At 43.0% G+C, this 20284-nt stretch overlaps 1 protein-coding gene across 1 annotated transcript; it reads left to right on the plus strand.

The window, feature by feature from the left end:
- The first annotated feature begins 590 nt into the window (after positions 1 to 590).
- On the plus strand, positions 591 to 20284 carry dis3l (DIS3 like exosome 3'-5' exoribonuclease). Its single transcript, XM_029498376.1, has 18 exons — positions 591 to 720; positions 1843 to 1996; positions 2921 to 3049; positions 6593 to 6728; positions 7174 to 7341; positions 9062 to 9140; positions 9262 to 9429; positions 9774 to 9943; positions 10142 to 10303; positions 11468 to 11718; positions 12645 to 12737; positions 12817 to 13105; positions 15216 to 15451; positions 15538 to 15692; positions 15777 to 15955; positions 16034 to 16179; positions 16773 to 16944; positions 17047 to 20284. Exons 1-18 carry the CDS (start codon positions 591 to 593, stop codon positions 17368 to 17370), a joined length of 3141 nt encoding a protein of 1046 aa, XP_029354236.1. The 3' UTR covers positions 17371 to 20284.

Genomic DNA, 20284 nt, shown 5'->3' on the forward strand with positions numbered 1-20284 from the left:
GATTTAAAAATACATTTTTAGAGAATCTCCAGCTCACTGACGCACTCTAACTTAAGTGTCCTCCACTCTAAGCCACCAACATTCCGTGCAATACACACACATGGGAAACAGAAATGAGGGGAGACGAGCATCACGCTTGAACAATCGTTGTTCGAAAAGTATAAAAGAGATCAGAAAGATGAAAACACCACTTGAAAGACAACAAATTTTCCTCCGTTTTGAAGGTAAAATGGACTACGTATGCCAAAGTATCAGAGGTTTGAATAAGCTTAAGATTTTTGAGGATTTTCGCCGTCTCTCATAGGAAATGAATGGAGTTTTTTGGCCAAATTTTCGCCGTTTACGGCGCTAAAAAATCGTATTCTACCCAGAAATCGATTTTCATTCATCCATTCGCCGCTCCACATAGAGTCATTTACGTCCGACAGCACCTGAACACAGCACGTGCGTCATGACGTCAGCGCGTTCGCCTCTTCGGACTTCCCCTAAGTTAGTGGTGATTGTTGACAAGCGTGCTTTCCCGCGTCGCGACAAAATAACCGATTGAGAAGAAACGGTTGGCTCACGGGTCTCGAGCCCGAGTCCCGGAGATGATTAAGACCGAGAGGATTCTGCATTTGAAGAGCAGCCGGGGCCGGAAGGTCCGTGTGGTCCGGGAACACTACCTGAGGGAGCGGGTCCCCTGCTACAGCGGAGTCTGCCAGGCGGACTGTGAGAACGGTACATGGGGCTCCACACACACACACACAAAAACAGAAACAAACATTTACCCACACACGGCGACGACAATCACACAACCAAGAGCCCGACAAAAGGCCGCAATGCAGCCAAAGGATCGCTGGCTCCGTTCGTTCGTGCTGACACCGGCTTTATTGGGGTTTTTTGTGCTTGTGTACAGTGCAGGTCAACGGGGAGGGGCTATTTATTACGGATTTATTGGCTCCACAGTTGTGACAACGTTGTTTTGGAGGTAGACAGTACAACATATGCAGTAAGTTCCGTCCATGTGCAGCAGTGTCAGTGGACTGGCCGGAGATATCTGTTGTCAGTGTTGCGCCTTCGTTTCTTCAGCTGATTGGTCAGTCCACTTAGACTTACATGGCTTTGTGTATCTGGAGTTCACGAGTCCTGTGTGTCCTCTTTACCCGCAGCAGATATTTAGGTGAAAGCATGTAAATGTATTTTTTTTTTTTTTTTTAGCAAAACTTCTGAAAGTACCCATCAGCTGTTGCCCCATTGTCCCTGAATACATCAGATTTAGTTGTCATCCGGTGTTTAACAGCCATTAAAACGTTTACACTCGCAAACTAGTGGTGACGATAATAGCTAATAAATACTTTTTAATGAAATCAGTCCATTACTAAAATTGGCTGAGGTGTTACTGGGCTGATGGCAGCAAGGCTGCACCAGTCGAGTTCATTGTCCAGGTGCACTCTTGCGTGTGCATGTGCTGAAGTTGACAGCACATGCATAGATATATAGATATAGATATATGATGCGACACAGAATGAATGGCACAGTTTTTTCATGATGTGTTTATAGTGCTTGTTCACGTGTAAAGAAGGAACTAGACATAATCACTTCAATTTATGCTTCCTCAAAATAATTATTAAACTTCAAGTTGAGCTGTGAGCCAGATGCACAGTCTTCCTGTTATCTAAAAACTGCTTATGTTGAGTCTTTGTCCCTGTGAAGTCTTTCAGTTCAAAGATTTACCTGCAGCTCAACGCAACGCAGGAGCAATATAAAATATGCTCTTGCATCCCAGTTCAAGGCATTTTTGTTGAATGCAGACCCTTGATATCTGTCTCATGACCTTTTCTTATTTACTTCAAATACCAGATGGAAAGGTGCTGTCTGGAGATCTGACCCACTACATGGTGCCGGATGCAGGGGTGGTTGTCGACTATCTGGAGATCCTAGAGTTCAGGGAGCTGCAGGGCATCGTCTTCACCCAGACTGCCTGCCAGGCTGTGCAGCACAGCAAAGGACGCAGGTGCACTCACACCAACAGGCTTCACATTCACAGATATGTTGGTCATCCTCAGATTGTTTAAGTGTGAGACTTCTTTAATGCTGTCTTTGGTTATAAATTTTCATATTTAGCTTCAGGCATATTGAAGGCACCATGACAGCTCCTGTGGTCAAGACATTTTGAATTAGGTCTCTAATGACGACCTACCTGCACAAGTGTGTAAAGAGTGGGTAGGGGGTCAACCTCATTATATCAAAGCTCTGCTGACGAAACTAAATGAGATCCAGCCGGTGACTTTAAACACAGCTCCCACACAAACACACAGGAGTGCTTTTGACAAACTTGATGAACACTGTAAGGAGTCCCATATGACCTCTGCATTTGATTTCTGCTTACACTGCCTTTTAAAATGTTGCATCATTCATGTGATGAGGCTTCACTTTTGCTAATATTAGGTAGACGAAGTTGGTAGAGCATGTGCTGATGCCATATTGCGTCAGTTCTAATGCAGACTCTCTGTATGGCCCTCTGTATTGACAAGGTTTCAGGTTTTTTTTAGCCTTGGCTCCTCTTCCCCATAAATTAACAGGATTGGGTTTGTTATGTATGAATCCCTGACTATGTGTATCTGTCACAGGTGCATTGCAATTCAAAGTGGAAACATATTTCTTTACTGTGTATATATTATATAAAACGTCATATAGACATGAACAGGGTTAAATGCTTGATTTCATCTTTAAACCTCATCATATATTGGAAGATGCAGAAGAGTGCACGAGTGTACTTTATCTTAAAAGGAACATCATTCTGCTCCTCTCAGTTGTTAAAGACAGGTATTGATGCACCTATTTGTGTTTCACACCGAGGAGAAAGTCACTCTGTCACTGTGATATGGAGCCTAGGAGTTTCTGAAGTCGGATTTCTTTTCCGATTGTTTCTGTACAGGCAGTACAATCGTCTGAGAAACCTACTGAAAGACCCTCGACATGACTGCGTGCTGTTTGCTAACGAATTTCAAGAGTACTCCTACTGTCCCAGAGAGAAGGGGGAGAGCCAGGAGAAGTGGCAGACAAGGTCAGAGTCACGAACATCTTCACTGTCAAACACACTGCCAGGATTATTTTGGGTTTATACAAAAATTAGCATTTGTCATGTATGGACTGCCATTTTAATCATTAGGGAATATGTACATGGACAAATAAATATACAAATAAATTAGGCCATAAATATAAGTATAAATACATAAATGACTTGATAAATACACAAATATTTATTTATTTGCTGAGAGTTTTATCTAAAAATGCAAAATTTTTAATCCAAAATAAACTAAAATATTTTTTATGATGCAACAGGTTAGATGAGCATTTTACAGCATTTGTTCTCTGAGACAAATTGGCAGACAATTGAACTGACTGATTGGATGGCTTGATCGATTCAGGGTATTGTGAATGGCACTGGAATCAGCCTAATATCTTCGGCTTAATGTTGAACCACAGGATCACGGACAACGTGCAGGTTTCTGCTCTGCTGGGTCCTTCAGCAGATTTTAGATGACAGAATGAACGATTCACAACTTTACTCTAGTGCTACAGGCTGGTCGATTATCAGCAGCTGTAGCAGGTGCTCACGCCCTGAAGGGCTAATTTCATTATGGAGTTATAATAACACATTCATTGTATTAGTTAACTTTAAAGATTTTTTTGAACCAAAGAACAAACCCGGAATATAAACTATATTAAATGACCCTGAAATCTGAAGCTTTGCTGAATTTGTGTTGATTTTCAGCTGAACAAAGTCAGAGCACTGACCCGGATCATATTGGACAAGTACCTGTTACGGTGTTCAAATAAAAATTTGAGTTCTTTGCAAAATTATCATCATCATCATTGCAAGTCATTTCCACTCTATTCGGAACAGAAATGACTGCTGCATCTGCTGCATTTTACATCGTGTCAGCCTCCAGCCTCCAGCTTCAGGCTCCTTCTCTGAGTGAAACGCCATCTAATGCTGAAAGACGCTGTGGTTATAGATGTGGTCACGACGATGAGGTGAAATAATATGGGTATATCCCAATTACAGTTCATGGGTCAGGCCATCAAACAAGCATGCAATGTTTACTCTAACAGGACAAACAAGATCTATTCACATCATCCGACATTACAGGGTGATGCGTCCCAGAGAGCATTCCTATCTGGTTTCAGACCTTAATGGATTTTATTTCATTCTGTATTTGCTCAGTCTCATCAGCTCCCTTTCTGAGCCGCAACAGGTTGCAATGATCCTGAACTAGGGATGCAGCGATTAACCGATTTTACTGTTAACCGTGCTTTAAATGTCACAATTAATTTTAACCCCAAAGGATCCGCTATACCAAGTTTTTTTTTTTTTTCTCTCTCCCAAAAAACGGGCACTATGCTGGTACAATATTTTCAGCGCAACCTGCATGGAACGACAACAAAGTTACACCAGAGGTGCAGCTGCTCACAGAGCCGTCCGTATCAAGGGGCATGGAGGGTACGCTACATTAGTTAAACAATGGCAGAAGGACCAAGCAGTGAGGCTTAGTTTCCACCAAAGAAAAAAGTAAAGTCGGCAGTGTGGGAGTATTTCTGGTACAGCAAGAATGACCAGGGAGTCATTCAAGATGACCTGTCTGAAAAATTGCCGAAAAAAAGTTGCAACTAAAAGTTTAAACACATCAAGCTTCATGCAGCATTTGCAGGACCACCACCCAGCTTTACATGCCAAAATTAAGGTAACACGTAATAACTGAGTTAAATTATGTTAGTGGCACTGTATTATTTTATCGATGTGTTATTTTAATAAATAGATTAAAATCTCTCTAAGAATGCTCATGTGATTTTATGTATTAGTTCATTTGTAGTGTTGTGAAATAATGCATAATGAAAGTGAAATTGTGATTATTTGTATAATCGTAAATCAAAATCTATAATCGTTGCACCCCTACCATCAACCACGACTTTTTCATCAACAACCAGGTATATCGTCCCCCTCCCCAACAACCCAGGTGTAGCAACAGTGGATATAAAAGTTCTACACACCCCTGTTCAAATGCCAGGTTTTTGTGATGTAAAAAATGCCACCAAGATAAATAATTTCACAACTTTGTCCACCTTTAATGCGACCTATAACCCTTACAACGCAATTGAAAAACAAACTGAACTCTTTCGGGGAGGCGAAGCAATTTAAACAACTGAGCTAATGAGGTTGCACAAGTGTAATGGGACAACAGTGGCATTACCAAGAACAGGACATCCGTCCAAAATTGATAAGATGAGAAGAAAACTGATCAGGGAGGCTGCCAAGAGGCCAACAGCAACATTGAAGGAGCTGCAGGAATTTCTGCAAGTACCGGCTGTGTAGTACATGTGACAACAATCTCCCATCTTCTTCATATTTATGGGCTATGGGGTAGGGTGGCAAGATGGCAGCCTTATCTTACGAAGAAAAACATCCAAGCCTGGCTTCATTTTGCAAAATGACATTTGACATCTCCCAAATGCATGTGGGAAAATGTGTTATGGTCCGATAAAACCAAGGTTGAACTCTTTGGCCATAATTCCAAAAGGTATATTTGGCGCAAAAACAACACTGCTCATCACCAAAAGAACACCATACCTACAGTGAAGCATGGTGGTGGCAGTATCATGCTTTGGGGCTGTTTTTCTTCAGCTGCAACCGGGGCCTTAGTCAGGGTGGAGGGAATTATGAACAGTTCCAAATACCAGTCAGTGTTGGCACAAAACCTTAGGGCTTTTGTTAGAAAGCTGAAGATGAAGAGGAACTTCATCTTTCAGCACAACAATGACCCAAAGCAAACATCCAAATCAACCAAAGAATGGCTCCACCAGATTAAGATTGAGTTTTTGGAATGGCCCAGCCAGAGTCCAGACCTGAATCCGATCGAACATCTGTGGGGTGATCTGAAGAGGGCTGTACACAGGAGATAACCTCGCAATCTGTCAGATTTGGAGCGGTTTTGCAAAGAAGAGTGGACTAATATTGCCAGATCAAGATGTGCCACGCTGATAGTTTCCTACCCAAAAAGACTGAGTGCTGTAATAAAAGCCAGTGGTGCTGCAACAAAGTATTAGTTTAAGGATGTGCATATTTATGCAACCAGATTATTTGAAGTTTTTATTTTTCCCCTTTAAAAGTTTCAGTTTGTTTTTCAATTGCATTGTGCCGGTTATAGATCACATTAAAGGTGAAAAGATTTGAAATTATTTATCTTGGTCATTTTTTGTTTTTTTTTTAACATCACAAAAACCTGGCATTTGAACAGTGGTGTGTAGACTTTTTATATCCACTGTAAGTTATCTCAGCAAATATTACAGTTGCAAAGAGCATTGTTTGGAGCTGGTGTTACCATCTGTCATCAGAGGTTTCACTCAAACCACTAAAACACTAAAAGATCTGTTGCTGTGCATTAAGAAAAAAGTTCTTCCCCTGGATTGGTGTCAGTTTCTAGTTTCAAGTCTTTCACTGCATAAAAAAAAAAAAACTGCTTTGACTTATGTATCTCAGTATTCTATACTAACGTGCAAACTGTCTACTTCTACCTTTTAAAGTGAAGTTGGGTTTTTGTGTGTGTAGGTGTGTGTATAATGCAGCAGTGTGGTACTATAACCACCTGGCAGGCATGATGGACATCGTGATGATAACAGAGGACCAGGAGGCCGTGGCTCAGTACAGCAGTCTCAACTCTGGAGTGTACGTCATCTCCGTCCAGGTATATGAATCACCTATCCACCTTTCTGTCGCTACTTTCATTCCCTACTTCAAAGCTCATCTACAGTCCTCTGGTGTCCCTACCAATAATTCTTCTGGGACCCCAGAAGAAGCAGAAGCAGGCAGGTTATTGGTTGGAGGTTGGAGGGGAATCCACACTGTATCAAACACTACGGAAACAGTATGATTTCTCTCAGTGAATGAGTGAGATTTAAACATGCAGAGACTGAGGTGTAACATTTACATCAATAATATATAATGTTTGTCTGCAGACAGTTTGGCTTAAAATGTTTATCCTTTGGATCTTTAACTTAGTAACTCATCAGAAAATCATGGATAGTGATTATGTATGTCCTTACTGTCTTGCATCGTCTCCATGTTGATACAGATTCTTGTTTGAAACTCATTGTCCATCTTATCTGTTGCTGTCTCCTTTTATCGGTCAGGATTATTTTCAGAACTTCTGGCCGGATCTGCAGGCTGCCCATGAGCTGTACACCTCCATTTCTCAGTCTCTGCAAGAGAAGGAGAGCGAGGGCAAAGAGAGAGAGTATGGTGAACACCTCCCGGCTGAAGTCCTGGAGGCTGGAATCAAGTCTGGACGCTACTTTCAGGTACAATACAAATCCTCCTATCTTGTTTGTGTATACTGAGTCACTTACTTACTAACAGGAAGCACTCTTAAGCTGTTTTTGGGTGAGCTAAAGATTAGTGCCCGGCTCTATGTTACAGGCAGGCAATGTCATGAAAATCAACCGATGGAACACACATAAATTTATTATCTGGTTTCCTTGGCACCTGTCAGCAGGTCTGATATATTAAGCATTAAGTGAACATTTAATCATGTAGGTGATGTGTAAAAGCAGGAAAAATGGTCAACAGTGAGGATGTGAGTGACAGGACCAAACTGTGATGTCTAAACCACAGAGTCAGAACATATCCAACACTGCAGTCCTTTTTGGTTGTTTTTGAGTGTTTTCTTTTGCGTAATGTTGATAGCAGTGTGTGTTCGGCACTTCCTGAGAAGGAAGTCAGTGAGATGTTTTAGACAATGTTCTGCTGGGAAACTTTGGGCTCTGTCATTCATTTGGGCTTTACAACAGCGACTTAAACATTCTTCAGAGCAAGTCCAGCTCTTCATGACTGTGGCTTCCTTCAGCAAGATAATGCCACCTGCCTCACTGGAACAATAAGGAATTTGAGAAACAACCACCAGTTACCACCTATGTGTTATCTTGGTTTCATTGGCTCCCTGTGAATTCAGCAAAAGAAACAGGTCTTGTATTATATATTTACCAATATAAGTCTAAATATTTCAGTTAAATCATATATCATAGCAACTTTTCTTTTGTGGATGATGTTTTTTTTTTTTTTCCTGATTCATTCATCATTACATGCTCATTTAGCAATTTTCAAACGAGTAAGAAGAGGATGGGATGTGTTAGCACCGCCAAGTCTGAGGCCGTGGTTCTCAGCCTTAAAAGACAGACTAGTCCTTCTGTGTAGAGGGTGAACAACAGGAGACTTTGCGTATGCGTTTGTGTGTGTATGTGTATGTGTAACTGTAACAACCTGGCAGGCATGATGGACATGATGATGACTTCAGCGGACCAGGAGGCCTCTGCCAGGCGGATTTATCCATGTGGTGTCAACAACAATATGGAACTTTTAACTGCAAAAAGGACTTCAAGTTCTCAATTTATCGGTCAATTTTTGTTCCAACCATCAGCTGTGGTCATCAGCTCTGAATTGTGACTGAAATAACAAGAGCACCATCTGATAAGGATGTCTCCTGAAGGCTTTGCAGGCATTTCCAGCTTTGAAGAGATCTTGGAGTAGACCCATAAATCACTGGAGGGTCTACAGTTCCCATCTGGGCTGGTAATGCCTCTGGGTCCCACAGGAGGACCTGTAAAGTGTTGGTGGGGAGAGGGATGTCTGAAATTTCCTGCTTAGCCTGCTGCCACCAGAAACAGCCCCGAATAAGAGGACAAAGATGGATGGACACATCTAGCACTGGGACCACACAGAGACAGCTCTTCAACTGTGAAATTAGCTATTGCAGTGCTGTTCTGTCCTCCCTGCTCCACCTTTATACTCCAGCTAGAGACTGAAACAGGTACAGCTCTGTCAGCCAGCAGCTGCACAAAAGGGGAAAATATAAGACTTACAAAGGAGGTGGCAGAAGAAATGCCATGTGCTTCCAGTTAATTAACAAATTTAAAGCACTGGGGGCTGATTGAGGACAGTGTTCTGAGCATGCTCAGTAAGGTACCAGAAGGTGCAGACTTGAATCTAACTCAGTGTTGTTTTCTTTTCTTCTCTCTCCCTCAGGGTACTCTGAACGTCAGCAAACACCGAGCACAGACCGAAGCTTATATTATGATGGAGAGTTTTTCTAACAAGAGCACAGGTGCAAAATTACAGCAGCCATCGAAACACCATCTTCTTCTTCTTCAGGTGTTTATTTCAGATGGTCAGCCACATTTATTCACATCTTTTTGCCATCCACCCCTCTCCTCTGTCCACCTCAGATATGACTAGCATTTTGGTGCATGGCGAAAAGAATCGCAACAGAGCTGTGCATGGTGATGTGGTTGTGGCAGAGTTGTTGCCAAAGAGTGAGTGGCGAGGGAAGGTCACAGCGCTGATGGAGGGTCAAGGAGAGGTGAAGAGTGGAGAGGACAAACTCCTGCCAACAGGTAAGAGTAAATGTCTCTGTTAGCTCCTCTCGGGATGTATATAAATGATCTCCAGGCTGTTTACAGGATCAAATGTAGACCGTAATTGTTATAGAATCACAGAGGAACACAACAACTCCCACAAAGAGCAATAGTCAGTGACAGTGGGGCTGAAGATTGAGGGTCACTGCTCCAAAACTAAAAGTGAAACTTAAATGAAATGAAGTGATGATGATGATGATGAGGGTGGATGTCTGTAATGTCATCAATGATGAATATTTAGTGTCCAGATGTGGTACCAAAGGTATCGTTGGACACATTGGTAGAAAATGTGCCTGTATTGATCTCTGTATTTTAACCTGCAGGCTGTATTGTGGGGATCCAGCAGAGGAACTGGAGGGACTACGTTGTCACTTTTCCCCTGAGAGATGGGACTCAGTCCCAGAGCAGGAACTCCCAGCGCATCCTGGCTGTGCCCTGGGACCATCGCATCCCCAAGATCCGTATCAGTACTCAGCAGGCCGACACTCTGCAGGTGTGGTTTCACCCTCCTTCTCCTTAGATGACCAGAACCTCTACTTTCTTAAAGAAAGAGCTAATCTGAATAATGTGAGATCTTTAAATGATCAACTGTTCATAGAACAACTTTACATTTGATATTTAATATGTGAATTGCCAGTGGAGTTACTGTTGTGAACAGTATTGACTATTTTTTGGTGTATTCTTCACCCAGGACCACAGAGTGGTTGTGCGAATTGACTCGTGGGAGAGCACGTCGCTCTATCCCAATGGACACAGTGTCCGTGTCCTAGGTCGGGCTGGAGAGCTTGAGACGGAGGTCCAGACCATCCTCATAGAGAACTGCATCCACGTGCCTGTCTTTTCTGATGCACAGGTGAGACAAGAAGCAAGTTACACTAATGTACAATGTGAAGCTCGTTCACCTTCTTCAAATTTGGCACAGACATGCGCACAGACTTTAGGATGAAACAATTAAATTTTGGTGGTCAAGGTCATTGTGATAAAACAGAAGACACAGGTTTGGCCTTGTGGATATGGTCTTTCAGTAATGTAATTAAAAATTTCTTTCATATTTGGTACAAAACAAAGGCAGACTGATGTCAAAGATCAAAGTCAGTGGTGACTCTTTTAAATATCAAACCAATTTTGCATGGTGCTGGCAAAGTGAAAGAAAAGTTTTTTGGGATTTTATCAAAATGGAAACCAGAAAGTTTTCAGAAGGTGGGGGTTAAGTGCCTTTTCCTCAGCTGGGTTTGGCTCCTGGTTCCACCTGTCCAGAGGAAGGTATACATGCAGTCACATGGCTAATGGCCTGAATTTGGATTAACCAATTAAGTTCATCTGCATAGCCTGGGCTGTGGGAGGAAGTCAGAGAGCTATGAGAGAACCTCACAGGCACAGGGAGATGGTGCCAACACCAAATAGAAAGGCCCCTGACTCAGGAGCTCAAACCCAGACCATTTAGCTGTGCACCACCTCAATATAAGAGGCCAAACTGAGTATGATTCACACACAAGATGGTGTGTACCTCCTGTTTGTAGAGTGCCTTTTGAAGTGAAACATCATTGGGGGAAAACATGAGGGGACGCTGTCCCCAAGAGTCCTCTGAATGCAGCACTGGACCCTGCCAGGCATTTCAAATGACATTTACCTGACAAGAACTCAATAGTTCAGTGTGAGCAAGAAGCTGGAAACACTTAGCATGAAGTGCATCTCTGCATGTGTGTAATGTGTGAGAGCAGTATGTCTTATTTCATTTTCAGTCTTTACCCAAATTCAGGTCCCTTATTTTTGTAACAAACCTGCAAACTTAAAAGAAAAAAAAAACTCCAGTGGAAGACATGGGACCTAGACCTAGATGGAACGGTCTCTTTTCAGAACAGAGCAGAGCCAAAATAAATTATTCATGGATGTCCTTTCAGTTTGGCTCAGGTAAAGCACAGCTGCCTTTGTACAATCTTGAATGACTAACCTTGTGTTGTTGTTTTTTTTATTTATTTTTTTATTTTTATATCTGACTGTGTGTCTCCCTCCTCAGCTGAGAGAGATGCCAGTCATCTCCCCAGAGAAGCCATGGGAGGTGGATCCCGTCGAGGTGACTAAGCGGCGAGACCTCAGACAGAGTCACCTGGTGTTCAGCATTGACCCAAAAGGCTGTGAGGATGTTGACGACACGCTGTCGGTACGCAGTCTGGCTGGCGGGGACCTGGTTGAGCTTGGTGTCCACATTGCTGATGTTACCCACTTTGTCACAGAAGGCTCGCTCACAGACTTGGAGGCTCGCACCAGGTGAGAGACCACTTTGGTTACACCACCCTTAAGATGTTATCAAAGCAACTTTCCGCAGCAGAAACAAAGTTTGTTCTTGAATGTTGCATCATTTTCACGTCATCCTCTCAAAAGAGGAAGCTGATTTACAAAGGCTTTTACATCAAATAGCCTTATCAAGCCCACATCATGTTCGATGCAAACTCACATTGTTGTTAGAGCGTTATTGCTTTGCAATGGGTTGAGCCGGAGACACAAAGTTTTGTTTCCTCCTGAATTGGAGAATCAGCTCTTTCTGACAAATATATGCTATAAGGTCATGAATGAACTTATTTAAGATCAGTCTGACCCTTTGTTTGGAGCTATACCTATTGGCTATAGTGGGTGATGTCACAGCCAATCAAAGTGTCTCAGAGGCCTAGCTGTCAGCTGCTTGTTTACGCAAAGTAAATGTGATCAATTCTGTATCTTTCTGATTTCAGCGCGGAGAAGTTTATTTCAGTCACAGATTAAAGATAGAGGGACATGGAAAAGAAGATATTGGAGCTGATCATCATTACTGCTCAAAAGAATGAGCAGATGATTAATTTTGAATCACTGTGCTGAAATTCTCTTTGATTATCATGGTTCCCAGATTTATCTGGAAATGGTTTCTCTTGTTTTCTGACCTATTGTCCCATGTTACAATGAACAACAGAGTATTGAGTGACGGATATAATTAGCTGAATCTGAGCTGATTCTGAAAATGTGGAACACTTGGTGACCTTTTTAAAAAAACTACCTTGAAAAAGGTGGTGGAAAATGATCCTGTTTTTCCTTATTCAACAGCATCCTTAGTAATTAAACTGATCAGTTGGATTTGTTATCAGGAATGAAGGCTGTGATGAAAATGATAGAGTGAATATTTTTGGAAATGAAACAGATTTATCTTCTTGTTCCTTCCTCAGGGCCACAACCTACTACCTGGCTGACCGCAGATACGACATGTTGCCTGCTGTTCTCAGTGCAGACCTCTGCTCTCTGCTGGGGGGCGTCGACAGGTCGGTGGACTCCACTTGTCTCTGTTCTTCATCAAGGCTTGTAGTCAACATTTTAAAACAGCTCATCTGTCAAACACAGGTATGCAATGAGCGTGCTGTGGGAGCTCAACACGCACACACTTGCTGTCAACAAGGTGTGGTATGGTCGCACAGTCATCCGCTCCTCCTTCCAGCTTCAATATGAGCTGGCCCAGGCGCTCCTAAACGGAGAGCAGACGGAGGTCCCGGAGCTGGCCCAGCTGGGCTCTGAGGAGAGGTCTGTGAAACTGGCTCAGCTCATCCAGGCACTGGAGATGCTCACACGTGTCGCAAGACACCTGCGAGCTCAGAGAGACAGAGGGGGAGCGCTGGAGCTGGAGGGCGTGGAGGTGCGCTAGTTTCTTTTTTCAAAACACTTTAAGTAGAGCTGAAACAGTAATTGGCAACTTGTATATAACAATTTAATCTTTTAAGCCCCAACATTTATGGTTCCTTAAGTGTTTGGAATGTCATTAGATAGATTGAAGGTTTAAGGCTCTTCAGCACTGGCTTTGCTTTACAGACCCAGAATCTACAACAAAGGCTCTGAATTCTCTGAACCACAATTTAATAAAAACACAAAGACCACTTGGAAGGGATATGTACAAGCAGTGTCTCAAAATCACAGAGTTTGAACAACAGCTATACAGGGCTTTTGAACCAGTCTTCTTTATCAACTGAAACAAAAAAAGCATTAGCCAAATCTATTACACTGAATCATTTTGCATCGCCAGTAACAGAAGATAAAATTGTGACTGGATTAGGTGCTACTGTTCTTGGATTGGATAAAATTCAGAATAATTAATGATGGACTTTTCTCTGACAGTAGAACTGTTTTGTAAACCTTTAAAACACAGTGGAAAGGATAAAGTGATCTCCTCATCAGTGTCAGGACTGGTCAGACTTAATTCCTTTAACAGTAAATCAGTGTAATATTCTGTTAACTCTGTAGAAATCTGTGGAATTCCAAGTTTCCCGAACAATTTCTTTCGTATTTTACTCAATAGGCAAAACAACAAAATCCTTTGTAACCACTATTCCACTACCTTGTAACTCATGTTGGTCTACTATGCTTTTCCACTCTTTATCACGAAGGAGTCATCCATACAGCCATGAGCCTCACAAATCATACATGTGTAGCTTCAACAAACTCACACAAATCAGATAAAATATTCGAGGGCACAAGTTCCCAAAAATAAAGAAGCCTGAAGAATGTTGGGGAATGGCATGCCTTCTCTGTGGAAAGATCGTCTGAATGATCAAATTTTTTCAAGACCAAGTCAGTCTCATTACAAACAATAGTTAGCCCCAAAGCACATAAAAAATTCCAAGTAGCTAGGCTTCCCGGCAATCTGAGACAATCCTGAATGAATCAAAGTCATCACACTTAACTGGACGTGGTCCAGTCTCTTTGCACTTCATAAGAGTTCCCAAAAGGCCAAGGCACATCTGTATATATATTTTTTAGACAGTTTGAAAGTGTCTGCTGTTGATCTTAACATTGATTCAGTAGCTCCAGAATCAGCCAGCATCTCATAGGATATTCCATAGATTTTTGGTAGGAACTGCACTGCTCTAGAATCATGCTTCTCATTTATAATTATAGCTGGGCCCTGCAAGTTTTTCTGGCAGCTGTTGGCAGCATCTGTAGTGAAACTTTTTTTTTTTTCTTTCTTTCTTTCTTTCTTTGACACAAAATGCTAACAGACAGGCAAACAGGCGTTACCAGCTCCAACAATAAATCAATAATTATAGAAGGATTCTACCCTCAAAGAAAAATGCATACTTGGTTATCCTGTGCTTTTGTCCATTTTCAGTGCCTCATCAGAATGTATTTTCACTCTCCTTTTTCTTCTATTCTTCTGGGTAGGCTGTGTTCATACCAGGTCTTACGGCTGTATCTGTATCAATCACATAAGGGAACAACCTCACGAGGTTTATCAGCTCCACATGAGGATTAAGATTCAGTGTGAACGCAGCCCTATTTTCTCTCTGCATGCTTTGTCAGCTATTCCTGTGTGACGGGACCCCAGGCCAGGGTGCTTCCCTGCCTGTGGATACAGAGGATTCAGATTATTTACAGCTACACAAGTTACAGTTGTTGTTTTGAATATGTACTGCCTATTTTTCCTTTTCATAGTGAAAGTAGGTTTTGTGTCCCCAGTATTTACACAGCTGATCCACAATGTTGTCATATCAGTCAATGAACCATATAGGATCGATAATAATGAAACATAGCTACAGTGACAGCTGTTTTCATTACTATTAAACTGGTAAAACTCCAAATTGCTAGAGAAAGGCTCCTGGAAAGCTTAATTTATTCTTTTAATTGTTCTTGAATTAAACCTGATATATATATATTCTGCTTTTTTCTTGAATGGCCTGTGTGACGTTGTGGAGTTAACTTAAACTTGTATCTTCAAGTCCTTTACACATGAATAACTCGGTCTCTGTTGCCAGGTGCGAGCCCAGCTGGATGAAGAGAGGAACATCACCGCCCTGGTTCCCCGTCAGCCCCTGGAGGTCCACGAGACCGTGGCCGAGTGCATGATTTACGCCAACCACTGGGTGGCACACAAGATCCAAAAGACCTTTCCTCATCAGTCCCTGCTGAGGCGACACCCACCACCGCGGCAGGAGTTCTTCAGCCAGCTAGTGGAGACTGCCCAGGCTAAGGGATTCACCATCAACACTGAGTAACTGGTTTAGGATTTTAAGAGCCTCATTAAAACTTTTCATATCAAAGAGTCAGTTGGTTCAACAGTTGGTTGTGTTTCTCCAGGACCAACAAGGCTTTAGCTGACTCTCTGGACCGGGCTGTGGACCCAGAGGACCCGCTGGTGAACAGGCTGCTGAGAATGATGACCACCCAGGCCATGTCACAGGCTCTATACTTCTCCACTGGTGCCCAGTCCCCGGACCCGTTCTACCATTATGGTAAAATATTGCACAGGGAAAGTGGTCGGATCTGGATCATCAACGATATTTAACAAGGTTCTGGTTCTCGTTTCTGTTTTTTAGGTCTGGCTCTGGACAAATACACACACTTCACCTCACCCATTCGGCGCTACGCTGACATAGTGGTCCACCGCCTTCTGACTGCAGCCATCGCCACAGAAACAGGGGCAGGAGCTGGTAAAGCACCAGCCAGTAACAAGGAACTGGAGGAAATAGCTCATCACATTAACAGCAGGAACCGGGTCAGTGCTGTACTGTGGTCCAGGTCTTGGCAGATGAAAATGAACCTGGTCTTTTGTTGACCTCTGTCACCCTCACAGGCAGCAAAACGAGCTCAGAAGTTGTCCACAGAGCTGTTTCAGTGTCTCTACTTCAAGGACCGAGACGCTCAGAAGGACCCGTGCTGCGTGGCTAACGCCATCATCTACACTGTCAGAGACGATGGTGTGTTGGCGTTTGTCCCAGAGTAAGGAATTGGCTTTTGTCAGCTTTTGCCAGCTCACAGAGTAACTCTGTGATTTCTAAAAAGCTAAGCACAATATTTTCTATTTTCTTTGTCACAACATCCAATAGTAGCTGTGTCCCAATGTAGGAGCTGCATCTTTTAGAAGAAGTGGTCTAGAAGGTCTGGTCCTTCTTAGCCACTGACAATGGAACAACACAATGAAATGACACTGACTGGTCTATGGAGGATTTTTGTCACGAGCAATTACCCTCCTTAATGTCACATTTCAAAGCATTGCTTCCATTGCCTAGCAACCTTGACAAACAGGCTCTCTCGTTTGGATAGCTAATGTGTCTCCAAGTACATCAGATTCTCTGATCTGTCTCAGAGGTCATTGCTCCCGACTGAAGATGTTAATCTTTAAAAACCGAAAAATATAGTTTAATTTCATTTCAGTTTCATTCAACAGCTACTTACTGTAGTTCTGAGAAGAAAAAAGAGAATATTTATTGGGGACTATTTTCAGCTAAGTTATGGCAACAATAATAATCACAAAACTTGATGTACAAGTGCATAGAAAACCCTGATGGGTTTGACACCCATGTTCTCCTCAGGTATGGTGTGAAGGCGCCAGTGTACATTAAGAATCGGGAGGGCCAGGTACTTGTTGCAGCACAGGACGGCAGCTGCGAGTGGCAGAGTGGTTCAGTGCGACGATATGCTGACCGCATAACAACCACCTCAGGCTGCGGCACATCCACCTTCAGACTGTTTGACCACATCACTGTGAGTCAGAGGTTTCACGTGATCTCACAAGTCCTATGTGGTAGCAGAGATGTTTCGCGTGGGTAGAGCGCTGAAGACATTCACATCGTCTTCTCGTTGCAGGTCCGTATCTCTGTCCAGTCCTTCCGCTGCCACGCCAGCCGTTTAAACCTGGAGCTCATCAGCAACATGCCCTGCCACAGCACCAAGCCACAGGAGCAGCACTCCCAGGGCCGTGTCCAGCTGGTCCAGGAGGTGGTGCGTCTGGCTGAGGAGGCGTACCAGCAGGCCCAGGAGGAGGCACGCCGACGCTCCAAATTCTGCAAAGAAGAGAGAGAGTTCTGCCAGACCAAAACACCAAACCTGTACACACTGCTGGAAGAGGTCAGAGAGCTGGCTCTGAGGGACCTGGAGCCAGCTCCTCAGGTCTGTGCTACAACAGCGTAGATTTGAATCAAGGAGACGGGTGAATGACAACAGATCAGCCCTGGGCAGACAGGGTCTTTCTCCTCCACAGACATATCCAAATCATCATTGATGCGTTGTCAGGTTTGAAGTTATTTATTTACTCAATGGTAAATCAGCTGAAAGAAGGTCTTCCAGAATAATTCAAGTTAGGAGAAGGTGAGACTGTGAATGAAACTGATTTGCAGCACTGTTTTAATAAAGCTGGTGACACTTGTATAAGAATCATAAAATGTTAAATATGAAATTTAATGAAGCCTCTGATTAGTTTGCAGCTTGACTGGGAGTGATCCCAACAGTGACCTCAATGTTCAAACAAGCTCCATTAAACCTGGTTATTAACGAGTGGAGCTTCATCAATTCCCAGCGGAGGATGGTGCTGGTGTGTGTGGCCTGCCGTCTGCCACTGTCAACGCTGTTTATGTTTGTGCTCTTTGGGTCGTATCTCTAATGTCAGCTCACTGCTTGTGTACGGTCATCAAACACTGCTGGATCTTCGCCGCTCAGCCGAAGACTGATCACGATGGACATACAACTTTTCAGCTACTTCATCTCTGGGATTCCTCCTCACCTCCACTTCCCTGGCCTAAACACCGCTGCTGGGGCAGCACAGCGGTCAGCCGCTTTCCTTACCGGGGGGAAACGGAGCAGTACTTCAGACTCGTTCTCCATCCTTGCTGGACCCTATCGACACCTGGCCGGTACCTGTTCTCTCTGCTGGCCCCTCGGACTCTCAGTCCCTGCCAGCTTTGAGCTTGTCAATGCAAGATCGCTGACGATGAAAACTTTTATGGTTGGATTTCTTGTGTCCAGAGGACTGGAGTTTTTATGTATCCGAAACGTGCCTAGGTGTTGGTTACTGAACTCTTACCACCGGATTGCTGCTATTTAAGGAGGAGGATAGAGGTTGTTAAATAGCAGCGGATTTGTCTGCAATCCTCCTTCAGAAGCTTTGGACTGTGTTTATTTGAGTTGGGTCCACCGTGCTGTCATCTGTTGACAACCAAGCATAATCAGGACTTTTTAAGGGGCTGGAATGATACCTAAGTATGATATGAATTTTAATATTCATATCTGCTGATCTCTGGGGACTGTACCCCGGGCATCCTTCGGGCATACCATTGATTTTGGTTGGCCTGTTTCTAACATGGACATTAGTGACACCGTGTTCTCAGATCACCCGCCTATTTTATTAAATAGGTTAAATAACGCCATCCTCCTCTCCAGCTGCTCTCTTCTCTCTTCATTGGGTTTTTACGGGGGTAGTCCGACACCCTCTGAGTTTGAATCCCAAGGATCCTGCACGTCAGCTCCGGCTGAATGATGTGACTGTGCTGTCAGGATAGGGTGCAGGTAGACGAAGGACAGGCTCCCTGTGTCCCAGTATTTTTTTTAAGATACCTTGCTGTGCTATCAGAACATCGTAAAAGAAAAGAACAAATATTAATGACATATAATTTCTTATAATTGTAATTGTGTTTAGTCCCATCAACACAGCCCTGAACCTTCCCCAATCTACCGGTTTGGGTGACTCCGCCTGAATTTGTCAAAGGTTCCTTGGTGTTTTCATTGATAAAGTTGTGTCAACTAGAGTTTGTATTTCTCAGCCTTCTTATGACCCTTCCATTTCTTTGCCCTGCACATCTCCATTTGATCAGTTCAAGCTGGTGTGTCTCTCGTTTTTAAAGAACATAATTAGTCCTATGAAGGCCTCTGCTTCCCCTGCAGAGGCCATCCCCCCTCGCATGTTTAAAGAGGTATTTACCACTCTTGGACCAAGTGTCCTTGAGATTTTCAATAGCAGTAGTTCCTCTGATACAGTACCTGGGGATTTTAAACATGCAGTAGTGCAGCCCCTACTTACAAAACAGGCCTTGATCCCTCCCTCTGCTCTAATTTAAGGCCTATCTCTAATCTTTCATTTATTTCCAAACTCGTGGAGAAAATTGTTCATATCCAATTAATACCATTCTTTGCAAAGAGTGGTATTACTGAGGTGCTCTAGTCTGGTTTCAAGGCTCTGCTTAGCAGTGAATCAGCCCTTTAGAAGGTACTTTTTTTTCCTCAACTGTTTGTTGCCCTGATGCTTTTAGATTTATCTGCTGCATTCGATACTGTTGACCACAGCATTTTGATTTCTCACCTTGAACACTGTGTGGGCAGTAAGTGTGTGGTCCTTGGCTGGTTTGCTCCTACTCTACCAATAGAAGTTTCTGTGTTAAATTTGGCAGCTTTGTGTCTTAAACGACTCCTCTCCCCTAACGGGTCCTTCAGAGCTCAGTCCTCAGGCTCACTTTTATTTATCCTTTATTTACTCCCCCTTGGTTCTATTTTTAGGAAAAATTGCATCTTATTCCACTTTTATGCTGATGATTGTGTAATGTTCCATTAGCCCAAATTGACTCCTGCTCTGTCCAACCACTAACTGTCTGAATGGCACTAAAGCTTGGCTCTGATTAAACTTTTTGAGTCTCAATGAGAACAAGGCAGAAGTCATGCTGTTTGGACTGAGGAAGCTGTTATCCTGCCAAAGTTGACCTTGGCTCTCTGTCCCTGTATCAAGGATTGTCCATAATCTGGGGGTAAGGTTTGAATCTGACTCTGAATTTGACAAGCAGGTCAGCTGTGGACAAATGGCAAAACCAATTTTATCTAAACCAGAACTAGAGAAATGTATCTTTGCTTTTATCACAACTTGTCTCTACCATTGCAATTCTCTTTATGTGGGGATTAGCCAAATGTCCCTAACAGTCTCCAAAACAAAACTGAAGCACAAAGGGGATCAAGTGTTGGCTGCTGCTGTTCCCATGCTCTGGAACGAGTTGCCTTTGCACATAAAACAGGTCTCCTCGCTTCCTGTCTTTAAATCTCTTTAAAAAAAAAAAAAAAAAAAAAA

This window comes from Echeneis naucrates, chromosome 3, assembly GCF_900963305.1.
Source record: "Echeneis naucrates chromosome 3, fEcheNa1.1, whole genome shotgun sequence".
Classification (NCBI taxonomy): domain Eukaryota; kingdom Metazoa; phylum Chordata; class Actinopteri; order Carangiformes; family Echeneidae; genus Echeneis; species Echeneis naucrates.

What these genes read in the sequence shown, in the direction of transcription:
- dis3l (XM_029498376.1), top strand. Translation starts at nt 591, where the DNA reads ATGATTAAGACCGAGAGGATTCTGCATTTGAAGAGCAGCCGGGGCCGG. An exon ending in CAGGAGAAGTGGCAGACAAG is followed by an intron (nt 3,050 to 6,592) that starts GTCAGAGTCACG and finishes TTGTGTGTGTAG; the next exon opens with GTGTGTGTATAATGCAGCAG. An exon ending in CTGTCTTTTCTGATGCACAG is followed by an intron (nt 10,304 to 11,467) that starts GTGAGACAAGAA and finishes CTCCCTCCTCAG; the next exon opens with CTGAGAGAGATGCCAGTCAT.